Genomic DNA, 22,522 nt, shown 5'->3' with positions numbered 1-22,522 from the left:
ACCCCACCCCTGGCCTCATCTACATTCAGTTAAGGTCACTTTAAGTGCCTATGTTAATGAAGGTCATTGATTTTTTTTTTTTAATGAGAGAGAGCCGACCGGTTTGGCTCAATGGATAGAGCGTCAGCTTGGGGACTGAAGGGTCCCGGGTTCGATTCCGGTCAAGGGCATGTACCTTGGTTGCAGGCATATCCCCAGTAGGGGGTGTGCAAGAGGCAGCTGATCGATGACTCTCTCTCATCCATGTTTCTAACTCTCTATCTCTCTCCCTTCCTCTCTGTACAAAATCAATAAAATATATTTTTTTAAAAATAAAATAAAATGAGAGAATTGTAGGGTAGTCATGACCTTGTATCAAAACTAGACTGCTCAGAGTGAAACTGGACATTCAATGGGTATGGGCTGCCTTGTCACTACTTGAGCCAATTAAGCAGAGGCAGGGTTGAATCATATATGAGTGTTTATTCCAATACTGCCGGCAGTATGAGACAGCAGCAGGTCATCCACAAGAATCTGCTCTCTATCCTTTCCTCCCCCATAAGCCAGCTGCTGTATTGGGTAGAAGGACAAAGGTTACAAGAGGGATAAGAATAGGTATACAAAATGGGCAGCTTACAGGTAATGTGGGCTGGGGGTTTGCAAAGACCTGGGAGCTTGTAAAGGGCTGGCACCTCTGGTTTCTGCAGCAAGGTTGTTAATCTTTCCGTGATAAGAGGCAGCTCCCGGATGTGGAGGATGGGATGGAATTCCAGGTGAGCTCCCAGGTCCCGGGTGCAACTCCCAGCCAAGTGGGAATGTACTTTCTTTAATCAGAACGAAACAATGACGGCTAACAGAGCATGATTAATCTAAATATATAAAAGCCTAAGTGACCGAACGACTGTTTGACCAGTTGCTATGACGTGCACTGACCATCAGAGGACAGACACTTAACGCAGGAGTACTCCCGGTGGGCAGTGCACTCCCACAGTGGGACCGCCACTCAGCTGACTGATGGATGCCAGATGCCAGGCTCAAGGCTGGTGATTGCAGCTGCTGCAGCAGTACCCTGCTGAGCAATGGTAGTGGCTGGGATGAGCAGGAGCTGCTGGGAGGGCGGTGGGTCCAGCCCAGGCTCAGGCTCCTCCCTGGCCGCCTGCCGCTTTGAGAGGGAGAAGGCCAGGCGAGGGACTCCACCAGTACACGAATCCATGCACCGGGCCTCCTGTATTCCTTATAAGAGCAGGGTAGACCAAAAGGCAGTGGTTGGACTGTTTTGTTGGTGTGAGAAACTCCCAGAAGCACGGGAGCAGGGAAGATGGTCTGGCTCCTAGGAACTTGGAAGTCCTGTACCCTGGGAGATGGTCCATCTTCCGCCCCAGGAAGTTCCTGGTACTTTTCTCTATCCTTGGCAGCTGCTTCTCTTTTTGGCCTGCTCCTTTGGGGTCAATCCTGGGAGCAGCTCTGGGTGCCAGGCCCGGCTGGAGGGGCCAGCTGGGCTGGTGATGTGCTCCAGCCTAGATCAGAACTCGTCCCGAGACTGTGGGAGCCAGTCCATGCCAAAGAAAGAGGATGGCTTCCCTTTGAGGTCTCGGTCCCGTTTCACGAACGCGGAGAAGGAGGAGACACAGTTGCCAATAAAGTGGTCAGCTTGGCCAAGGATGTACAGGTCGATCTGGGCCACCTCAGGCTGCAGGCTCACCACTTTCACCTGCAGGAAGAAGGGCAGGGCATTTTAGCCAGGGTGAAGTCCAAGGTGGCCAGCTCAGCCAAGGCCTGCAGCCGTATTCCCAGTATTCTTCCCCTGTGTTGAAGTTACAGACTCAACAGGAGGTGCAGAGAGGATTAAGAGGTAGGGCCGGCATCTAAGAGAAGGGTTGCCCAGCAGCTGCCCTGGCCTATCCCCATATGGAATACCAGCCCCAGCACTCTTTCCCACGGCCAGCCTTAGCTCCAAACACACCACTCACTCACACTCACCTCCGCTGGCTAGTTTCCTTTGCCTGGAATACCTTTTCTCTGCCCATTGAAATTCCTACCATACTCTCAAGTCTCAGCTCAACTTCTACCTTTCTCATGAAGCCCTAGATGACAGGCTTGGCTTCCCTCACCAAACTGTGATCTGACCGAAGAGCGCTCCACCCATCCTCTTAAGTTGCCCGATGCCTCTAGAGCCTAAAACCTTATCCAATTTATTCCCACAATATTCCCAAAGGTGAACCCTTCTCTTGATGGAATACCACTTCCTGGCCAGCCACCATCCTCTCTTACCTCTTCACTGTCTCCTCACTGCCTCTCCTCCTGCCCTCCTCACCACAGTGCAGCCAGAGAAAATGCTTTTAGATACCTCTAACCCCATCATGTCCACCTCAAATGGTGCCCTATAGCTCTTCTGGTAAAGGCGGCAAAACTTATTTTAAAGTATGTTTTTATTGATTTCAGAGAGGAAGGGAGAAGGAGAGAGAGAGAGAAACATCGATGATGAGAGAGAATCATTGATTGGCTGCCCCTTGCACACCCCATCAAACCATGACCTTCTAGTTCATAGGTCAACACTCAACCACTGAGCCATATTGGCCAGGCAAGATGGCAAATCTTGATTGTGGCCAATAAAGTCTTGTTTAGGCTCCCTTTCCACTTCCTCTCATACCTCCAACCACTACAGTCCAGACGCCCACCTTCCTCAGGACCTTGACATATGCTCTTCCTCCCATTTGGGTGCTTCTCTTTGCTTGGTTAACTCCTACTTACCTTCACTCCCTGGGGAAGTCCTCCCTCGCCCCCCGTCTAGGCAAGGGTCCTCTGTTCTACACTCGGACAGAACCATGTTCCTTTGCTTTGGAGTACATGTCTATTTGCAGTTTTTACTCCTCAATGACTCTGATTAATGTCAGCCTCCTGCACCTGATGGCGGCTGGGCTGTGTCAGTCTGCTTGTCACCGCTGGCTGGAGCCCTCCTCAAGAAGCATCTGTTGCCTGGGCAAGTGAATGAACGAGACTCTCCCCCCTCCCCCCACTCATGGCACTGAATGAATGAGACTCCCCCCTCCCCCCACTCATGGCACTGAATGAATGAGACTCTCCCCCCTCTTCCCACCCATGGCACATAGTATAGTTCTCTGCAAAGTTTCTTTTCTTGAGTCTAGACTGTGAGCCCTGGAGGGTCACATCACCTCTTATTTATCCGTATCTCCAGCTCAGCACTGGCCAGGCTTAACCGAGAAGCAAGACAGTCCAGGAGAAAGGGGAGCTGAGGAGTAGGGAAGGGTAAGAACAATGGTGCAGAAACAGGAAATAGAAAATGGCAAAAGGCTCAGGGCATAACAAGCACATTAACGAAAAACTCACAAAAAACTCCCTGGGACTCTCCACCTGCTTCAACTTAGTACTGAGATGTCAGTGTGGGCAGAGCTGGGCGGAAAGTGCTTTGGTGTCACACAGAGATTTCTGATGTAACAAAAATCATCATCTTGCTATTTGGATGGTAGCAAAGAAATAATATGAGTTTAATCATAGCTCAAAAACCCCTGAACAATTCCATCCACGCCTTGAAACTTCTCCCCTCTGTGTTACACCCATAATTAGCTCTGGCACCTTTTGGGTAAATTCTATCCCTTGCTGGGACTTTGGTTTTCTCAGCGATAAAACACAGGATTGGGTTAGTGGTGCTCCGAGGTCTCCCAGCTCTGATATCCTATCTAATAAAAGAGTAATACGCAAATTGACTGTCACCCCAACACACAAGATGGCTGCCCCCATGTGATCAAAGATGGCTACCCCCGTGTGGACACAAGATGGCCACCACAAGATGGCCAGCAGGAGAGGGCAGTTGGGAGGCACCAGACCTGCAAGGGAGGACAGTTGGGGGTGATCCAGCCTGCAGGGAAGGGCAGTTAGGGGTGATCAAGCTTGCAGGGGAGGCCTGTTGGGTGGGACCAGCCCTGCAAGGGAGGACAGTTGAAGAGCAGGGGGACCAGACCAACAGGGGAGAGCAGTTAGGGGCAATGAGGCTGGCAGGGAAAGGCAGTTAGGAGTGACCAGGCCTTCAAAGGAGGGAAGTTGGGGGTGATGGCTGACAGGGAAGGTGAGCTGAGTTAGGGGTGATGAAGCTGGCAGGGGAGGGCAGTTAGGGGTGACCAGGCCTGCAGGGGAGGGCAGTTAGTGGCAAACAGGTTGGCAGGGAAGTGGTTAGGAGGTGATCAGGCTGGCAGGCAGAAGCGGTTAGGGGCAATCAGGAAGGCAAGCAGGTGAGCAGTTGGGAGCCAGCAGTCCTGGATTGTGAGAGGGATGTCTGACTGCCCATTTAGGCCCGATCCCAGTAGGACAACCCTCGAGGGGTCCCAGATTGGAGAGGGTGCAGGCTGGACTGAGGGACACCTGCCTCAACCCCCAATTTTATGTACCGGGCCTCTAGTTCTTCTATAAAGTGGGTGGGTGGGAGACCAGAATGCACTGACTCGGCACTTTTTTTTTGTTTTGTATTGTTAATCCTTACCTGAGGATATTTTCCCATTGATTTTTAGAGAGAGTGAGAGAGGGAAAGACAGAGAGAAACATGGATGTGAGATAAACACATGAACTGGTTGCCTCCTGCATGCACCCAACCAGGGCCTAGGTTGGGGAGGAGCCTGCAACCAAGGTAGGTGCCCTAAATTGGCATGTATGGGGAGCAGTGGGTACGCAGGGCACTTTCCCAGGTCCCCTTCCTGCTGCGCTCCCACAGGGCCCACACATACCTTCCCTTTGAAATGCTGCCGGATCTCTGGCACATAACTCTCAGAGTCCGTGGCGATGTAGACAGACCGGGCGTTCTGAGACCACACCCAGAGCTCCACGGCCCGCTTGATTTCCTTCAGGTCTGGGAGGCACATAGTCATGGTGAGAGGGGCTGCTGAGTCGCGGTTGTAGCCCACACACTGCGGAGAGGCCATGAAGTGGGAGTCCGCGGTCCCATCCTTCAGCATGGCACAGGCATTCTTCTACGGGTGGTGGTGGTGGTGGTGGGGGGGGGGCACAGGGGGACAGAGTTAGAAACAGCAACCAGCCTGGAACCCCAGAAGCCAAAGGTGGAAAGTAGAAAAAGGCAGGCTCAACTAGGTGTTTTTTTAAAGCATTGAGGGAAGAGGGAAATGCATCAAAACAGTAACAGTTGTTTCTGGGTTGTGGGATATTGGCTTTTTATAAAGTTGGTTTTTCTTTTCTACTGGTTTTACTGCATTATCTGGGACTTCCAGTCGAATTCTGAACCAGGGTGGTGATAATGGGCAGCCTTGTCTGATTTCTGGCTTCAGTGGGAACAGTTCTGATAGCTCCCATGAAGTACGTGTTTGCTGTGGGTTTCAGAGAGATAGCCTTTATCAAGTTAAGGTGGGTCCCTTCTATTCCTGCTTGGTTAAGAGTTTTTTTAAATCATAAATGAGTGTTGACTTTTCTCAAATGCTTTCTTGGCCTCTGTTGAGATGATTATATGATTTTTCTTCTTTGGGTGTTAATATAGTTAATATTTAATTGCATTCCTAGGATAAATTTTACTTGTGTCGTATGGATTTTACTTGCTGATCTCTTACTTAGGATCTGTGCATCTATGTTCATAAGTGAGAATGGGCTATATGCTTTTCTGAGTTGACTTTATCTGAGTTTAGTATTAGTGCTATGCTAGCTTTATAAAAAAAAAATAGTATCTTCTATCTTTTTATGTTCTAAGAAAGTACAGATGAGAACTATCTGTTCTTGAAGGTTTGGCTGAAACTACCCATAACGTCTTCTGGGTCTGGCTTAAATTCTTTGTGGAAGTGGGGCAGGAAGGGAGTCTGGAGGGGAAATATTCTCAATTGACTCTGAATGAATTTTGACCTAATTTCTATCGTTTTCAAGTCTTAAATAATGAGTATTTCTAACACATATACATATGTTTATCTGCTTACATAAATTAAAGAGACTATATTACTCCTGCTATTTTCACACAGAGGATAATCTGTTGAGGCTTCTGCACATTTAAACAGCCTCCAAATTCAGAGGATGACATCTTCATTTCTTGGGAGCCCCACCCAATCTCCAGAACTTGTTTTTTAACAAGTAGACTATTGACTAAACACTGAGCTGGGACAGAGCACTACTGAACTATGAGTCTGAGCTCTCTGGCTTGCTGCCTGACCCAGAGTCTCGCTTGATGCTTCAGTTTACCCATCTTCAAAACCAGGATAAAAATGGCAACTTAGCACAAGAGCTGGCAAGCAAGCTCTTTGGAGCCACGTGTTTGACGTGTCTATGGCAGGATCATGAGATATAGTGGTAACTCTCATGTGGGGACTCCATGGTCTTGGCTGAAACTTGTGCAATGGGTTCAGTGTTCAAACCCCAAGGCCTGGGCCCTGCCAACCCATCCAGGAGAGGAAGGAGAAAGTTACCCAGTCGGAGCCAATGCGGAGGTGAACAGCGACATAGGGACGGATGAGGTGGGTGCTGATCAGGTCCTCTCCTGTCTTCACCATCTCATCTGACCATACCATGTACTGCTGCAGTGGCCTATGCTCTTCCCGGACGGGGAACTGGGCTGGGGCCCCTGGCAGGGCCAGCACTGGATGTTCCTTTGGAGAAAATCTAAGACCCAAAACACAATGAGGGGAAGTCAGGCAGAATGCACAGAGAGCCTGGCCATCACCCCCACGGGAAAAAGGATGGTGTTGCACCATGTCCTAGAGACTCTGTTCAGAGGCCCCTTTAACATGCAAGAAGCGTGAGAGATTGTGAAATCCCAACGGGCTGATAAGACACTGCGGCGGCGGCGGCGGCAACAGGCACAAAATGCAATACTGTCCCGCCGCCTGGAATTTACAACCTTCATTGCTTGTTTAACAATTAAAAATTTCCAGTAGAGCATTCCAATCTTTTGTATATCATACTGGCTTCCAATCTGCGGTGTGGCAATTCACTCCAGGGTGTGGTGTCTGGACGGAGCCTTGCCCTTTTGCCCACATGGCGGGACTGGGATGTGCAACTGCTTCCAGAGGGCAATGCACAGGCCACCCTCACAGGGAATATGTACCCTGAATAAGCTCATTTACTCAACACTACACACATATTTGCTGATTGCCTACTGTGTGCTGGAGCCCCGGGGAGAACAAGACAGGCATGGTCCTGCCCCCATGGAAAGCACCAGAGTTCTACCGATGCCCCTCATCAGCCTCCCTCAAAGCTCCCCTCCCCTCTGCACACGGCGCGCCGTGTAATTACTTCAACCTGTCTTTTCTGCCGGACTCACGCTTCTGAAGGAAATGCCTCCATGTGCTCAGAGCAGTGAATGGAACACATAAGACTTGCTGACTGAATGGATGAGGAGCGAACCTGTGTTCCCTCCTGAGCTAAGCCCAGACCTATCCCAGCAACATGAAACACTCTGCTCTTCCATAAACTGTCACAGGCCAGCTCCCTGCAGACTTCTGCCCTCTGCCTGCAATGCCTTCCTTCACTAGCCAAAACCCTGTTCTTAAAATCATGAAGCAGGAACAGTACTCTGGAAAAGCGTTTGGCAGTTTCTTATAAAACTAGACATGCAACCACTATACAACCCAGAAATGAAAACCTATGTTCACACAGGAACCAGCAGATGAATGTTCAGAGCAGCTTTAGTCATAAAAGCCAAAAACTGGAAACTCAGATGTTGTTCAGTAAGTGAATGCTTACACACACTGTGCTGCATCCAACCAAAGGAACACTATAGCGATAAAAAGGAACAAACTACTGATTCAGGCAACAAACTACTGATTCAGGCAACAACTTGGACGGATCTCAAGGGAATTATGCTGAAAAAATCCAATCTCAAAAGAATACATACTGTATGACTCCATTTATATAACATTTTTAAAATGACAAAATGGAGAAGAGAACAGAAATAAAGACTAGATTAGTGATTGCCAGGGGTTAGGGTGTGTGTGCATGTGTTTATGAATATTTAGGGAGGGAGGTATTGTTATAAACTGGCCACATAATGATCTTATGTAGAACTGTTTGATATCGTGATTGTGGTGGTAGATACATGAGCCTACACTCATGATAAAATTGGAATACACACACACACACACACACACACACAGAAGTGAGTACAAAATGAGAAATCTGAATAAGATGGGTGGATTGTGTCAATGTCAATATCCTGGTTGTAATACTGTACTATATATAGTTCTGCCAAAAGTTATCATTGGAGAAATAGGCAAAGGGTACATGGGATCCCTCTATATTATTTCTTATAACTACATATGAATCTACAATTACCTCAACAAAAACTTCACTTAAAAATTACAAAATATTTCAAACAATACAGGAAAAGAACAGAAAATAAACCATATACCTAGAATCCAAATTAGCAGCTATTAATACTTTGCTTCAGATTAAGAATATACATACAGCCGAAAACCGGTTTGGCTCAGTGGTAGAGCGTCGGTCTGCGGACTCAAGGGTCCCAGGTTCGATTCTAGTCAAAGGCATGTACATTGGTTGCGGGCACATCCCCGTGGGGGGTGTGCAGGAGGCAGCTGGTCAATGTATCTCTCTCATCAATGTTTCTAGCTCTCTATCCCTCTCCCTTCCTCTCTGTGAAAAATCAATAAAATATTTATATAAAAAATATATATATACATACATCTAAATAAAAGCTCTATTTTATCATGTCTTTCCCTTCTAATTCTTCCCAGAAGATAATGTTGTTTTATGCATGATTACACTTTTACTACTGATATAAAAAGGCATCATATTGTGTGCTTTTTATGAAGTGTAATGGTAAAAGCATGAGCTGTTGAGCCTGACGGCCTTGTTCTAGAGTGCTGACTATGTCACTCGTTAACTTGAGCAGGTGATTTAACCAAGTTAGAGCTGATAATAGAGCTGATAATAGTGCCTACCTCATAGGGCTGTTCAGACGATTAAATGGACTAATACAAACAAAGCATTTAAAACAGTGCTTGGCACATAAAAAGTTGCAAGAAAATTCTGTCATCATCATCATCATCATCATCATCATCATCATCATCTCACCACATTGCAGGTAACCTATTTTAACTTTTTCAAACTTCAACTTTATGTTTTAGAGATTTGGCCATATTGATCATGTAGATCATGTGATCCTGTTAGCTTCTCTTGAAGTTTTCTATTTTGCACGAATAAACTGTGGGGTACCCATCTAGTCCCCTCCTGCTGGACAGGGAGGCTGCTCCCATCTTTCACTCCTACAAAGTGCTGCAACGAACATGCTACTTTCTTCATGCCCAACCCAAACACCTCAAATACCAAACTTCCAAGACTTGTCGCCACTCCCACGCTTCAGCTCCTCAGGAGGGCTCCCTGCTCCCTCTTCTCCTTTGATGCCTTCTGCACACTGATGTGCTCAACAACCATTTACTGCTCTGCCATCAGCCCATGAGGGCAGGGGCACAAGCAGTCTTATTCAGCATGCTTCCCACACACTCTCCTCCAGGGCCAGTGCTGAGGAAGTAACACACAGTGTTCATCGACAGCCTGGAGCTATGTAACACTCGTCAAATAAGTATTGAATATCTCATGTAATTTATTATGCATATCACCTTCACACCATTGTAAAGTAAAAAAATCCTAAGTCAAACCATGGTAACTGGAGACCATGCATACATGTGAATCCTTTAGTAAGCCGTATTATCTGACAATATTCCCACTGCTTTGTGTATGTTAATTCATTTGATTCTCATATGAGCCCTGTGAGGTAAGTAGTATTGTTCTTATTTTACAGATGAGAAAATTGAGGCACAGGAAGGTTAAATAACATGCCCATGGTCACACAGCTGGAATTTAAATGCAGGCAGTCTGTTCCAGAAACTATACTATTAACTACTACAACTCATTCCCACTGTGTTCAAAGAGCACCTCAAAAGCTGAGTCTGGCGCAGCCAGCATGGCTCAGGGGTTGAAATGGACCCAAGAGGTCGCTGGTTCCATTCCTCATCAGGGCATATGCTTGGATTGTGGGCTCGAACCCCAGTAGGAAACGTTCAGGAGGCATCTGATTAATGTTTCTCTCTCAGCGATGTTTTTCTCTCTCTCCCTTCTTCTTTTCCCTTCCTCTCTCTCTCAAAATCATTAAAAATATATGAAAAATTTTTAAAAGCTGCGTTTGTGGCATATTCTTCTTTTGTTGTTGTTAATCCTAGCCCAAGGATATTTTTTCCATTGACTTTTAGAGATAGTGGAAGGGAAGGGGAAAGACAGAAACATCAATGTGAGACAGACATATTGATTGGTTGCCTCCCACACATGCCCCAACTGGGACCAGGGATCAAACCCAAGACCGGTCAGTCCAAGGCCCAATGCTTTAACCATTGAGAAAACTGGCTAGGGCTTTTGATTCCCAGCCCCTAGTACAGGCCTCAACACACAGTAGGTACAATAAATATTTTTGGAATGAATGAATGAATGAGAAGAATTCAGGGATCTCACTAGAGAGACCAGATCACGTGTTAGAAGTGAATAAGAACTGAGCACCTACTCTGGGCCAGGGTCTCAGCTAATCTCCTTTCCGATGCCACCTCAAAGGATTATAAAAGGAAAGCAAAAGTCTGTGATCTCCCAGAGAGCTGAAACGTGAGGATTAAATCAGGATCTGCACCCTCCCTGCCCTCTTGGAAAGGCCCTGCTGCTGACCCTTGGTGAATTCCATCTCCTCAACAGCTCCCAGCTGTCCCAGTGGGGTGTCACCTCTGACCTGACAAACAGCAAGAGACCAAGACTGATGTGCTCGTTTGCTCCCCGTGAGGGCGGGGAGTGTTGCTTCGAAAGAGCTTCCCCAGCTCCATCTGCCCCCTGACTGTTCACCCGAGGTCAGGCCCTTAGCCTGGCCTCTGTCCAGCTAAAGGAGGTTTGTTTTCCTGCTGGCTAGGTGCAGTGAACCTATGGGGTTCTTCACTACCACGCCTACTCTACTGAGAACCCCGGAAAACTGGGGTTTCTCTATGCACAGCATCCACTCATGTCCTCAGTGTACATCTGTGTGTGTAGACCAGCAGATGTTCACCATGCTGAGTGCAGAGGGTGCAGGGATACGAACAAGGCAGAGCCTTGCTTTCAATGTCCCTGCTATGAAGAATGACCTTTTCTTTCAGCTATTAGTATGGCTAGCTCCTTCCCATTTTTCAGGTCTCATCCCTCCCTGAAAATTATATATCACCTGTTTATCTTCTCTCAGGGAGGCTGTGGCTGGAGAGAATGATAAGCTACATGCTCCAATACCTGTTATCTTCATGCCCCAAGAATGGGCCAGCATGATGGAACATAGCCTTCCAACAACAAACAGCAAATGTGCAAAATGTCAGTGGAATTAAATCTACACCAAGGTATTCACAGACTCAGAACCAACAGAGCCCAGAAACCACATAATGGTGAAGAAATACCTTTACCCTCTTCTTCCAGAACCCAACTTCAACCAGTAACCCTTTTGTATGTTACCCAAAAGTCTGTACCCAACTGTGCCCGGACACACGGCAGCCCAAAACAAAGACACTTCACAGTACTTTCTGTAGCTGGTATGGCCATGTCCCTGACTACCGGCCAATGAGTTGTAAACAAGTTGTACTCAAGGTGAAGATGTGGCCATCTTCTGCTCCTTTTGTCTTTCCAGCTAACGAGGGCAAGGATGTGATGGCTGAAGCTCTGTCAGTCATGTTTGCCCAAGAGGTGACTCTAAGGATAAAAGCCAGTGCTGGGATGGCTGGAGCCTAATTCCTGATGACACAGTGGTGCTGCCATCCAGCCAGGGTTGCATACCCCAGCACTTAAAAATAATGTTTCTATTGATTTTAGAGAGGAAGGGAGAGAAACACTGATGAAAGGGAAACATTGATCAGCTGCCTCCCACATGCCTCCTACTGGGGGATTGAGCCTACAACCCTGGCATGTGTCCTGGCCCGGAATCCAACTGGAGACCTCCTGGTGCCATGGGATGACACCCAACCAACTGAGCCACACTTGCCAAGACTATCTCAGTGTTTGTGTGAGTGTGAGTGTGTGTGTGTGGGGGGGAGGGGAGGGAGGGTTTTTTTTTGTTTTTTTTTTACCAAAGAAAAGAATAAACTTTGCCCTGGCTGGAAAGCTCAGTTGGTTAGAGCGTCGTTCTGATATGCAAAGGTTGTGGTATATAAAGTCAGGCCAGGGCATATAAAGTCAACCGATGAATGCATAAATAAGTGGAACAACAGATTGATGTTTTCTCTCTCATCCTTTAAACTTGCTGTTATTTTGGATTTTGTTACATGTAGCCTGAAAAATCTAGCCCTGTGGCCATCCAAACTTTTGGGTGATATGCAAGAGGGTTCCTGGTTGAAGGAGGTCAGGGGGAAGAACTGAGCCCCTCCAGCTAGGCCCCCATTGCCGCTCCCACGGCACTAGGGGCTCTTTTCAAGAACTCCGAGGAATGGTTTGAAAAACCACTGACCTTGCTCACCCCGTCATTTCACAGATGGAGGACTGCAGCCAGAGAAGGGCAACAATCTGCTGAGTCGCACAGTGAGCCAGGGAACTCATATTCTTACCCCCAAAGGACAATTTTCTATAGCGAGCAAGTGTCCACTGTTTTATTTTGTTTAAAAAAATTTAATTGATATTTTTAGAGACAGAAAAGGAAGGATGGGGCGGGGGGGGGGGGCGGGGGGAGAGAATCAATGGGAGAAACATCATTTGGCTGCCTTCTGTAGGCTCTCTGACGGGGAATCAAACCTACAGTTCAAGTATGTGCCCTTGATCGGGAATCGAACTGGCAACCTTTCGGTTCTTGGGAATGACACTTAACTAACACCCATTTTTGCCAGGCAGCTTCCATCTTTTGTCCCTTGGGACACTCACTCCTGGGGTGCACCCTCTCAGAAGCCAGCTACCATGCCATGCTCTCCGAGTCCAAGCCACATGGAAAGGTCAAGTGTATGAATGCCAGCTGACTGCTCCAGCCTTTGGGAGGTGGTTAGGTTTAGATGAGCTCATGAGGGTGGAGTCCTCCCAATGGGATCTGTGCTCTTACAAGAGACAGAGGGCTTGCTCTCTCTCCAGCATGTTTGGATACCGCAGGAAGGCAGCGCCTGCAAGCCACAAAGTCCTCACCAGCATTCGACCATATTGGCACCCCGATCTCAGACTTCCCAGCCTCTAGATTAGGGGTGTCGAACTCAATCAGAGAAGGGGCCAAAATCTAAAATCCAGCCTAAATTGCGGGCTGAATGGTTTACTGAACAGTCATAAACTGACAATGTCATAAACTGACAGCGGAGTGCAGGGATGACAGCGCGGTGCGGGCCACATTGCAAGGCCTGGCGGGCTGGATTTGGCCAGCGGGCCTTGTGTTTGACACATGTGCTCTAGATCTATGAGAAATAAACGTCTGCTGCTCAAGCCCCCACATTTGTGGCATTTTGTTAGATAAGGTCTCAGCTCTGCCAATCACACACCCCGTTTATGTCCTTCATAGCACCACGTCTTTTGGGGCGATCTTATGTAAAAGTATTCACTGTCTCAACATTAGACTCACCTCCATCAGGGCAAGGGCCTTAACTGCCTTGTTCTTGCCTGAATGCCCAGTATCCATACCAGTGTTCGACACTCAGGAGGTGATTCTCACATTGCCTCCAGGGATCTCATCTTCTCTATTAGTCTCATTTTCCTAAAAATTTGGCTTCCTCAAGCCGTCACACAATTCCTACACAACTCAGTGAACTACAACAAGACTGTGGGGCAATAAAAAGGTGTTTCAGCAACATTCCTCAACTAATGCATTCACGCAGCACTGTCCCTTCCTTTCCAACCGGGACGGTGTGCTTTTCCTGGCTTTCTGGAATGTGCTTTTGGAGCCGCTTTTAGAGCTGGTGTCACATTTTCTTTTTTCCCCCCTGGCATTTTATGATAAGGGACAAATCTCTATCCATTCAGGGCAGGTCTACCTTCTGGTAATAGCTCCAAGTTCTTCAGAGTGGAATGGGGAGAACCAAGTAGGTGATTGAATGGGACTGCACTACCTGGATTAACAATGAGGGGGATTAGAATCTGCCATGACTGAGTAGCTCACGAACTAGCTCTGAAGGGAAGTTCCAAATAGGAATTGACAGCTGTTAAAGGCAAAGCTGTTGCCGAAACTGGTTTGGATCAGTGGATAGAGTGTCGGCCTGCGGACTGAAGGTCCAGGGTTCGATTCCAGTCAAGGGCATGTACCTTAGTTGCGGGCACATCCCCAGTAGGGGGTGTGCAAGTGGCAGCTGATCGATGATTCTCTCTCATGGATGTTTCTAACTCTCTATCCCTCTCTCTTCCTCTCTGTAAAAAATCAATAAAATATATATATTTAAAAAAAAGGGCATAGCTGTTTTCCCCACGGAGTCAGGCTGCCTGGATTCAAATCCCAGACTGTCACTTCAGGCTGTGTGATCCTGGGCAAGTGACTTGACTCCTCTCTCCTTCAATTTCCTTACCTGCAAAGCACACATGACAATCACGCCTGTCCCAAGAGGATTATGGAAGGATTAAGTGAATTATTACCTTACAAGTCTTAGAAGAGTATCTGGCATATAGTGGGAACTAAATAAATATTAGTGCTTATTACCTATTAAAGGCTTACATACAGACTGTATGTCCATTAACAGCTGCATTGCCATGGGCAAGTTATTTAACCTCCCTGGGTTCAGCTTTCTCACCTGTCACATGAAAATTGACCATAATACCATTTCATGAAATTTCTCAAAGGCTTACATAAAATAAAACTTGTGAATAAGAATTGTAATAGCTAAAACTGGTTGGCTCTCTACAACGTGCCATACACTCTACACACTATAAGGCAAATACCGTCGTGCTCCTTCCATTAAACCAAGGAGGAAAAACGCAGGCGAGACAGCTAGAGTGATATGCTCAATCACTTAAGAAGCAGGGCTGGGTCGGAGCTCAAGTCTGTCTTATCCTGAGCCTATGCTTGTTTCCCTACGTCAGTCTACCTTTAGCCCACTAAATGCCAAGTGCTGTGACCACGCATGAATTCATAAGCTTCTTATAGCTCCTACCCCACGTCTGACTTCTAAGCCTGTGCTCTTTCTTGCCACACCATAGCATCAAGGGCAAGTACACTATGTTAGTTATCATTATAACCAGACAGTAGCTAGCTGAAGGCTGAGGCTGGGTCTTCCTCATTTTTATAGGTCACCTCTGGCCCTTGAGTACTATGTCTCATACATGACAGACACTCTAATAAATACCTCATGGCCTGTGCCTATGCCCTGCTAACCTATTTTTTAAAATAGGGCCTACTGGAGAGCAACTAATAAAACACATCCAATTATTATCAGGATGACTTCATTCCTCAGTCTGCACCTAAAGTTGTTCTTCTTCTCTAGAAGCTGCTACCAATTTTCACCTTGTTAAGAAGAAGGTAACAGGGGAGTGATTCTCACGCCTAGAGGAGGAAATCAAGACTCATGTGACTGCACAATATTCTTTTTATGACATTCTTTATCGGCTGATAAACTCTTGCTCAACCTCGTGGCAGGTCAACGTTCCACTGTGTCAGGCACTGAGAGGGGAACAGATCACACAGGATCCTGAGTTCAGCAGACAGAACAGCTGCACCTTTGGTCTCATATATCAGGGTGTGGTAGAGGGAGAGAGGGCCAGGAAGGTGCTGAATGCCCAGGGGCTCCATACCTCTCCCCAAACCCAGCAATGCATACCCTCCAAGTACCTCTGGATCCACTGGTCTTTGTAGGAGGCGCTGTAGGAGATGCCCGAAAAAAGCACCGACTTGTTGAAACTCACATGAAACTGATCCCAAAATGGGCCAAAGGGGTTTCCTTCCTGCAGAAACAGAGTGGTCAAAGGTTTACTGAAGGGGAAGGAAAGCCAACTGGGGATGGGGCCAAGGAATTGTGGCTGGGGAACTCTGGGTGATTTTACTCAAGCTGAAACACCCTCGTAGGATGGCCCATAGGAATGTCAGTTTGTAATTCCTGGCCGGGGGCCCCAAGAAGGGCAGTTCCACCTTCAGTCTGGTTTCTAGCAGGAGACATTCACCAGTGTCTGAAGGAGTCTTTCCTGCTCACGTGCTACATCCGTTGACCCTGTAGCATTGATGTGGATCTGGGGAGGAAGTGGACTGTGGCTATGGGACCATGAATTAGAGCTTCAAGAGACTTTTAAGATCAGCTAATCCATTGTTGCTACTTTCAATATGGAAACTAGGGCCCAGACAGCATAAGACACTTGCCCAAACTCATACAGCAAGTGAGGGCAGTGTTCGGACTATAATCCGTCTCCTTTCTCACATTTCAAGGCTCCGCTAACCACCCTCCCCAGACTTTAGCTTAAGCACTGAAAGACATATTGAGGATTGTCTTATTCCCAAAGTGCCAGGAATTTGCAGGTTTACAATTTGTACTGATAGAATATAACAGCTTCTCATTAACCTGCTGAAGATGGGAAAATATACAACTCAGGAGAGTGGACAATGGGGTCAGTTTCCCTAGGGTTGAATCGTGGCTCCACCACTTGTTTGCTATGTGATCTTGGTCAAAATATTGAATCTCTCTGTAGCACTCAGTGTCCTCTCTATAAAACGGGATGTTAATAGTACTTTCCTCATGGAGCAGTCCGAAGATTAAGTGGGTTAATATGTGTAAAGCTCTTAGCGTGGCATGGCATATATTAGTGCTATGTGAGCATTAGTTGTTATTACTGATGTGGCACTTTACGGTTTACAAGCGCTCAAACTTTACAGTTGACAAGTCCACTGCCCAAAGTGACACCACTGACATATGCCAGAAATGAGACTTACATTTCCATCTTTCTATTTTGTGCTCTTCTGGTGCCTTTCCCAACAAGAGCCATCACGCAGTGTCTCGTGGGCCTAGAGAACACCGATCAGGCAGAAAGGGCCCCCAGGTCCCTAGGACTCACCTTCATCGGGCATGTCTTCTTATCAGGACTTCTCTGGGCCGCCACTTCAAAGCAGTATGCTACCCGCTTCTCGGGGGGCCAATGGGTGGGGGCCAGCTTCTCCATGAAGTCCTCCAGGCTGATGACCCGATGGTAGGCTTTGAGGGGCTCCAGTTTGAAGTACTTCCGGAAGGGCACATGGATCTATAGAAAAAGGAGGAAACAGAAGGGCAGGGATAAGATATCTGGAAGGAACAAAGGGTAATTTCCCTTGGGTTAGAAAATGCCTACTGAACTCTAAGAAAAAAAGAGAAATGATTCAAGAGAAAACATGGGCAGAGGACAGGAGTGAACAACTCACAGCAAAGAAAACCCAATTAGCCAATACACTCAAAAGATGGTCAACTTCACTAGTAATTGGGGAAAGGCAAATTACAACAATACGGCATTATTTCTCACCCAGGAGATTAGGAGAAATGTAGAAGCTTAACTCTAATTATTGGGAGAGATGTGAGGAAAGGGGCATTTTCGAACTTGGCTGGAGTAGCAGTGTACATTTTGGAACAACCACTTTGGAATGTAATCTTGAAGCATCTAATCGAGTTTAAATGGCTCCTTCCACCACCTCAGGTATTTGCCCTAAAGAAATTCTCACACTTTGCACCAGGAGATGGGTACAGGGACTCTCCAATACAGGAAAGAACTTGGAAGAGTCACACCAAAGACACTAAATCCAAGATAGTGGTTGCCTTAAGGGTGGAGAGAGGGGTTGGGATTAGCCTCAAGCGCCAAGAGAGATTTTATCTTTTATCTGTAGCAAAGATAAGCAACTGTTAACGATTATCACTTCTAGTGGTGGAAACATAGATGGTGATATTAATCTGTGTTGATTTTTTTTTCTGGATTAAAAAGAATTTCTTAAAACACCAGGGAATAAAATTTTGACTTTATCCTATAGGTCAGGGTTCCCAAGCATGTTCCACTAATTTAGGTGGGTACAAGATTCTGCAATAAAAAGACACCAGAGTTAAACAGGCTTAGGAAATACTGCATTAAGCTGGTTTCCTTACTATAGGCCTTTTCAGGGCCTTAAATATGCTAGTGTACATTCTGAATCCCCAGTTTTGGGGAGATGGGAACTTGATAATAAAAATTTCCAACGTGTTTTAACCACTGCACACTTCTTGTATGAGTCATTGGCGTTCCAAGGAACAGATTTTGGAAACTCTAACTATTAGCAACAAGATCTTGCTGGACGATTTTAAGCAGAAATAATATGAGATTTGCCTTTTTGAAAGATCACTCTGGTGGCGGAGGAGAGAGCGTATCTATGGTAAAATAAAGGGGGGAGTTAAGAGACTACTAAAATGGTCCCTCTGTTTGTTCAAATATTCATTCAACATATATTTCTGAGCATCACACATAAGTCCAAGTGAAGGTGGAGAGGCACAGAAATTCTAGAAGAAAGTGAAGTAGAGAGCAAAGCATTTAGGATAACCTATAGATTCCTGGCTTGGTATCCAGATGAATGAAGATGACACACATTAAGGCTTGGGGTATAGGAGGTAACACAAGTTTAAGGGGAAAGATGCCAAGATCTGGCTTTGAAAATCTGAGATATCGTTGGAACAGTCAGACTCAAAGGCCTAGGAGCTGGAAACAGAGGCCAATGGTCAGAGGAGAGTCTGGGCCACAGATAAACTTGGAAGGTACGTGGATAATAGTGAAAGCCACAAGAGTCAACAGAAATTTACAGCAAAGCAAATAACAGTAATAATAGCAACTTAAGATTTACTGAGTGCTGACTTCGCACCAGGTGCTGTAACTCATTACAATTTCATGGATTTGCCCATCTAATTCTAAGAAGAGGAATACAACCATCTCCCGGTCACTTATGAAGAAACCCGGGTGAACTCATCTGCAGTCACATAGTTAACAAGAAAACAGAAAGAGAAGACTCCTCACCAGCATTTAAACAGTGGGCAGAGACTCAGCAGCCCCCGATATAGTGCAAAGAGAAAAACACTGAGAGGTCAGGATTGAAGCAAAAACAAACTGTATCTTGCAAGCCAGGGGAGTAAAGTTCAGGAAGGAGAGAGGCTCACAAGGCTGACACCACCAGGTTGAGATAAAGACTGAATTTGGCAATTCTGGGATCCTGGGACCTCTGTGAGAACGGTCTCAGTAGGTAAGGGGAGCCTAACTGGGGCAGGGTAAGTAACCTGTAGAAAGCAAGAAGTGAAGACTCCAAAAGACTTGGCTGAGAAGAAAAGGTGAGAAAAAGAGGGGGATGATTCTAAGAGAGACACATACAACATTCAAGGCATGCCACAATCTCTAACTCAAATTAGGAAGGTAGCAGCCATTATTAACAGCCCATTTTAAAGATGAGGAAGCCAAGACACAGAGAGATCAAGTACCCTGCCTAGTCTGCACAGCCAGTACGTGGCCATGCCAGGTTATGATCTCGGGTATTCTGGCTTTTAACCTTTATTAAAAAAACAAAAACAAAAAACCAACCCTCTAACTACAAGCATGCAAAGGAAAAAAATAATTCCTATGCAAAGAAAAGACTATAAAAATGAAATATAATGTTTTATACATACCAAGTATAATTTTTAAAAAATGCATTTCACTGATGTTTTGCAGAGAGGAAGGGAGATGGATAGAGAGCTAGAAACATCGATGAGAGAGAAACATTGATCAGCTGCCTCCTGGGGATGTCCCTGCAACCAAGGTACATGCACCCGACCGGAATCAAACCTGGGACCCCTCAATCTGCAGGCTGACGTTCAATCCACTGAGCCAAACCAGCTAGAGCCTAAATATAATTTTTAAAGTTTATTGAAAACTTGTAAAGTCAATTCATTAAATATTAATTCAGTTACTACTGCCAGACCCTTGGGGAATGCAGTGTGAACAAAGACAGACACCGGACAGTGGAAGACACAAAGAATAAGGAATTAGAAGATGCTGAGCATGACTAAGCTCAGGGATCCCCTGATGGGATGAAAGGTGGTGTTGGAGTCTGGGTTTGTGGCCTTGGACCCGTTATTTAACGAGCCTGTGCTTCAGTTTATCTTTCTAAACAGATGATAGCATCCATCATCTTTTTTAAAAAAATATATTTTATTGATTTTACACAGAGAAGAATTGAGAGGGACAGAGAGTTAGAAACATCGATGAGAGAGAATCATCGATCAGCCGCCTCTTGCACACACCCCACTGGGGATGTGCCCGCAACCAAGGTACATGCCCCTGACCGGAATCGAACCTGGGACCCTTCAGTCCGCAGGCCGACGCTCTATCCACTGAGCCAAACCGGTCCCAGCGCATCCATCATCTTTGACTATGGGATGCACAAAGAGTGGGATCAACAAGGCCTGGAAATGAATGGAGCTTTAGGTTCGGGTCACAGGCTCTAGAATCAGACACCCGAGAATTCCAGTTCTACTATTCACTTGTGTCACCTCAGGCAATTCACCTAATCTCTCTAAGTCAGTTTCCTCATAGGAATGAGATGAAGGAGAAAAGAGCTAATCTTTATGCAAGTGCTCAGCACAGTACCTGGCAGACAGCAGGTGCAGGATCAATATTATTGTATTCCAGAGAAGACAGTTCTGGGTGGCGGTAGGGCAAGCACAGAGGGGTGGGAGGTAAAGCCCAAAGGACTTGGGAATGGAGCAGAGGCGAACGGGATTGGGAAAGGGTGGACAAGGGCCAAGGTCAGCGGGAGGTACTCACATTGGTAAATGGAGGTTTGTGATGTTGGTACTCAATCCAGGGGGGTACAGCTAGGGTGCGGTTCAACAGCTTTGCAAATGCAAGGGAGCCCAAGAAGTGATCAGCCTGGTTCCCGAAGCGCCCTGGTTGGTATATTGTGAGAGGTGAGGCCTGGCACATCGAGGGCATGGTGAATGCAGGGCTCATAAAGGATGCAGAGCCAGGGTTGGGGAAGGCCAAGGGTGCTGGGAGTGTGGGATCAAGTCTAGATGCCTAACAGTTAAGGCCCTTCAGACCCTGTCCCTTCTGCCTCAGCCCCTCCTGTTCCCTTCTGTTTCCCAAACATGCTCTCCACAGCCTCAACCCAAGCCTTTGTTTTTTGCTATTCCCTCCAAGAGTGCCTTTTCACCTCTATCTTTACCTACGAAAGGGGCAACTCCAATGCTTCATTCACCGGGATCCTTTCACCTACCTGCTGCCATCACTGAGCCCCCTCCTCTGCTTCCCATCTTGGATTTGAGTTACCAGTTCTTTACTTATCCTAGAAGGTCCTTTCCCATTTTCTGACCTTCATAGTGGCCGTTTCCTCAGCAAGGACCCTCTCTGACTTTTTTTGTTGTTGTTTGTTATTCCTAGCATGGCATCCATTCATTCATCCCACAAATATTATTGAGACGCTACCATGTGCCAGGCTGTCTGCTAAGTGACAGAATACAGGAGTGAGCAAGAAGGGCAAGGTCTCTACCCTTAAGGTGCTCACAGTCCAGGTAGGGAGACATTAGATATGTAAATAAATATATAGTAATAAACTTTTGTAATTTCAAGAAGGAATGGAAAAAAATGTGGTGATGAACAGTAAGAAGTAGATTATTTTGGTTGAGGTTAGTGAAGCTATTTCTGGTGACATTTAAACTGTGCCCTGAGGATGGGAAGGAGTTGGTCTGGCAGAGTGAAGAGGGCGAACCAGGTGTAGGGAACAGCACAGGCTGCAAGACCTGAGTATGTGTGAGGAATAGAAAGGGGTGAGTGTGCCGTTGGAGGATCTGGGAAAGGAGAAGGGTGTGATGAAGATGGGCAGAGGTCCAAATGATCATGGTCTGGAGGATTAAGGCTTGACTTTTACAGCGATGGTCCACCATCCCATTTAAATTGCATCCCTCAGCTGGCCATCAGATTCTTCCTTACCTTTCTCTACATTGTTTTCCCTAAGTAATATGCAATTACTTATTATTTTAAATGTTTCTCTTTTACTGACTGTCTTTTCCCACTAAAATGGAAGCTCTCCAAGGCCATGGGGTTTTCGGTCTTATTGCCATATCCCTAGAGCAGAGCACAGGGCTGGGCACAGAGTAAGCGCCGGGTAAATATTTGTCGAATGAATGAAAGCATCGCCCAGAGTCCTCGTTGAGCCAGTGGCATCAAGTTCTGGCCCCACTAACTCCATTTACTGGGCTCCAGGCTGGCTTAGACCTTGCGCAAGGCATGTAAGCTCTCCTGGCCTCAGTTTCCTCATCTGCTGCCAAACAGAAGGCTGGGCACGGAGGCCCCTCGGTGCCCACGGCTGGGTTCTCTCCTGGACCAGCCAAGGAGGCGCGGGGCGCTTCCGAGGAGTGGCTTCGCTTTTCGGGGCTCCGCTTCCTCGTTCGGGCAGGGAGGCCTTACCCATGCATGGGCAGTAGAGCAGGTAGCCGGCCGGATCCCAGGAGCCCGCGGGCAGCCCCGGGAGCGGCAACAGGAGCGGCAGGAGAAACGCACGCAGCGGCAAGGCCCGCCACGCCATTGCAGCGGCGGCGACCAGGTCGGCTCCCGAGCCCCGGCGCGCGAGGCGCGGAGGCGGAGGGAGGAGGAGGGGCGTGCGCGCCCGCCCCGCTCCCGGCGGCCCCCGCGCGCGCCGCCCGCGCACCGC

General features: G+C 47.0%; 1 protein-coding gene across 1 annotated transcript; it reads right to left on the bottom strand.

Annotated features, from left to right (window-relative positions):
• Positions 1 to 442: 442 nt before the first annotated feature.
• On the bottom strand, positions 443 to 22,480 carry POFUT1 (protein O-fucosyltransferase 1). The gene is made up of 7 exons (XM_084887930.1): positions 22,279 to 22,480; positions 20,638 to 20,759; positions 16,915 to 17,097; positions 15,704 to 15,816; positions 6,387 to 6,579; positions 4,716 to 4,958; positions 443 to 1,690 (listed from the first exon to the last, which is right to left on the bottom strand). Exons 1-7 carry the CDS (start codon positions 22,394 to 22,396, stop codon positions 1,502 to 1,504), a joined length of 1,161 nt encoding a protein of 386 aa, XP_084744056.1. The 5' UTR covers positions 22,397 to 22,480; the 3' UTR covers positions 443 to 1,501.
• Positions 22,481 to 22,522: the final 42 nt, after the last annotated feature.

Source organism: Pipistrellus hanaki, assembly GCF_964339955.1.
Source record: "Pipistrellus hanaki genome assembly, chromosome: 6".
Lineage (NCBI taxonomy): Eukaryota > Metazoa > Chordata > Mammalia > Chiroptera > Vespertilionidae > Pipistrellus > Pipistrellus hanaki.
The sequence above is the reverse complement of the archived record's forward strand: the minus strand, read 5'-3'. Positions and strand labels throughout refer to the sequence as shown.

Bases quoted from the DNA above. Each gene is read 5' to 3' on its own strand.
- POFUT1 (XM_084887930.1), bottom strand. From the start codon at position 22,396: ATGGCGTGGCGGGCCTTGCCGCTGCGTGCGTTTCTCCTGCCGCTCCTG. The intron at 20,760-22,278 runs GTAAGGCCTCCC...TATACCAACCAG, and splicing joins GCTCTACTGCCCATGCATGG to GGCGCTTCGGGAACCAGGCT. The intron at 15,817-16,914 runs GTGAGTCCTAGG...CTGTTTCTGCAG, and splicing joins AGAAGACATGCCCGATGAAG to GAAGGAAACCCCTTTGGCCC.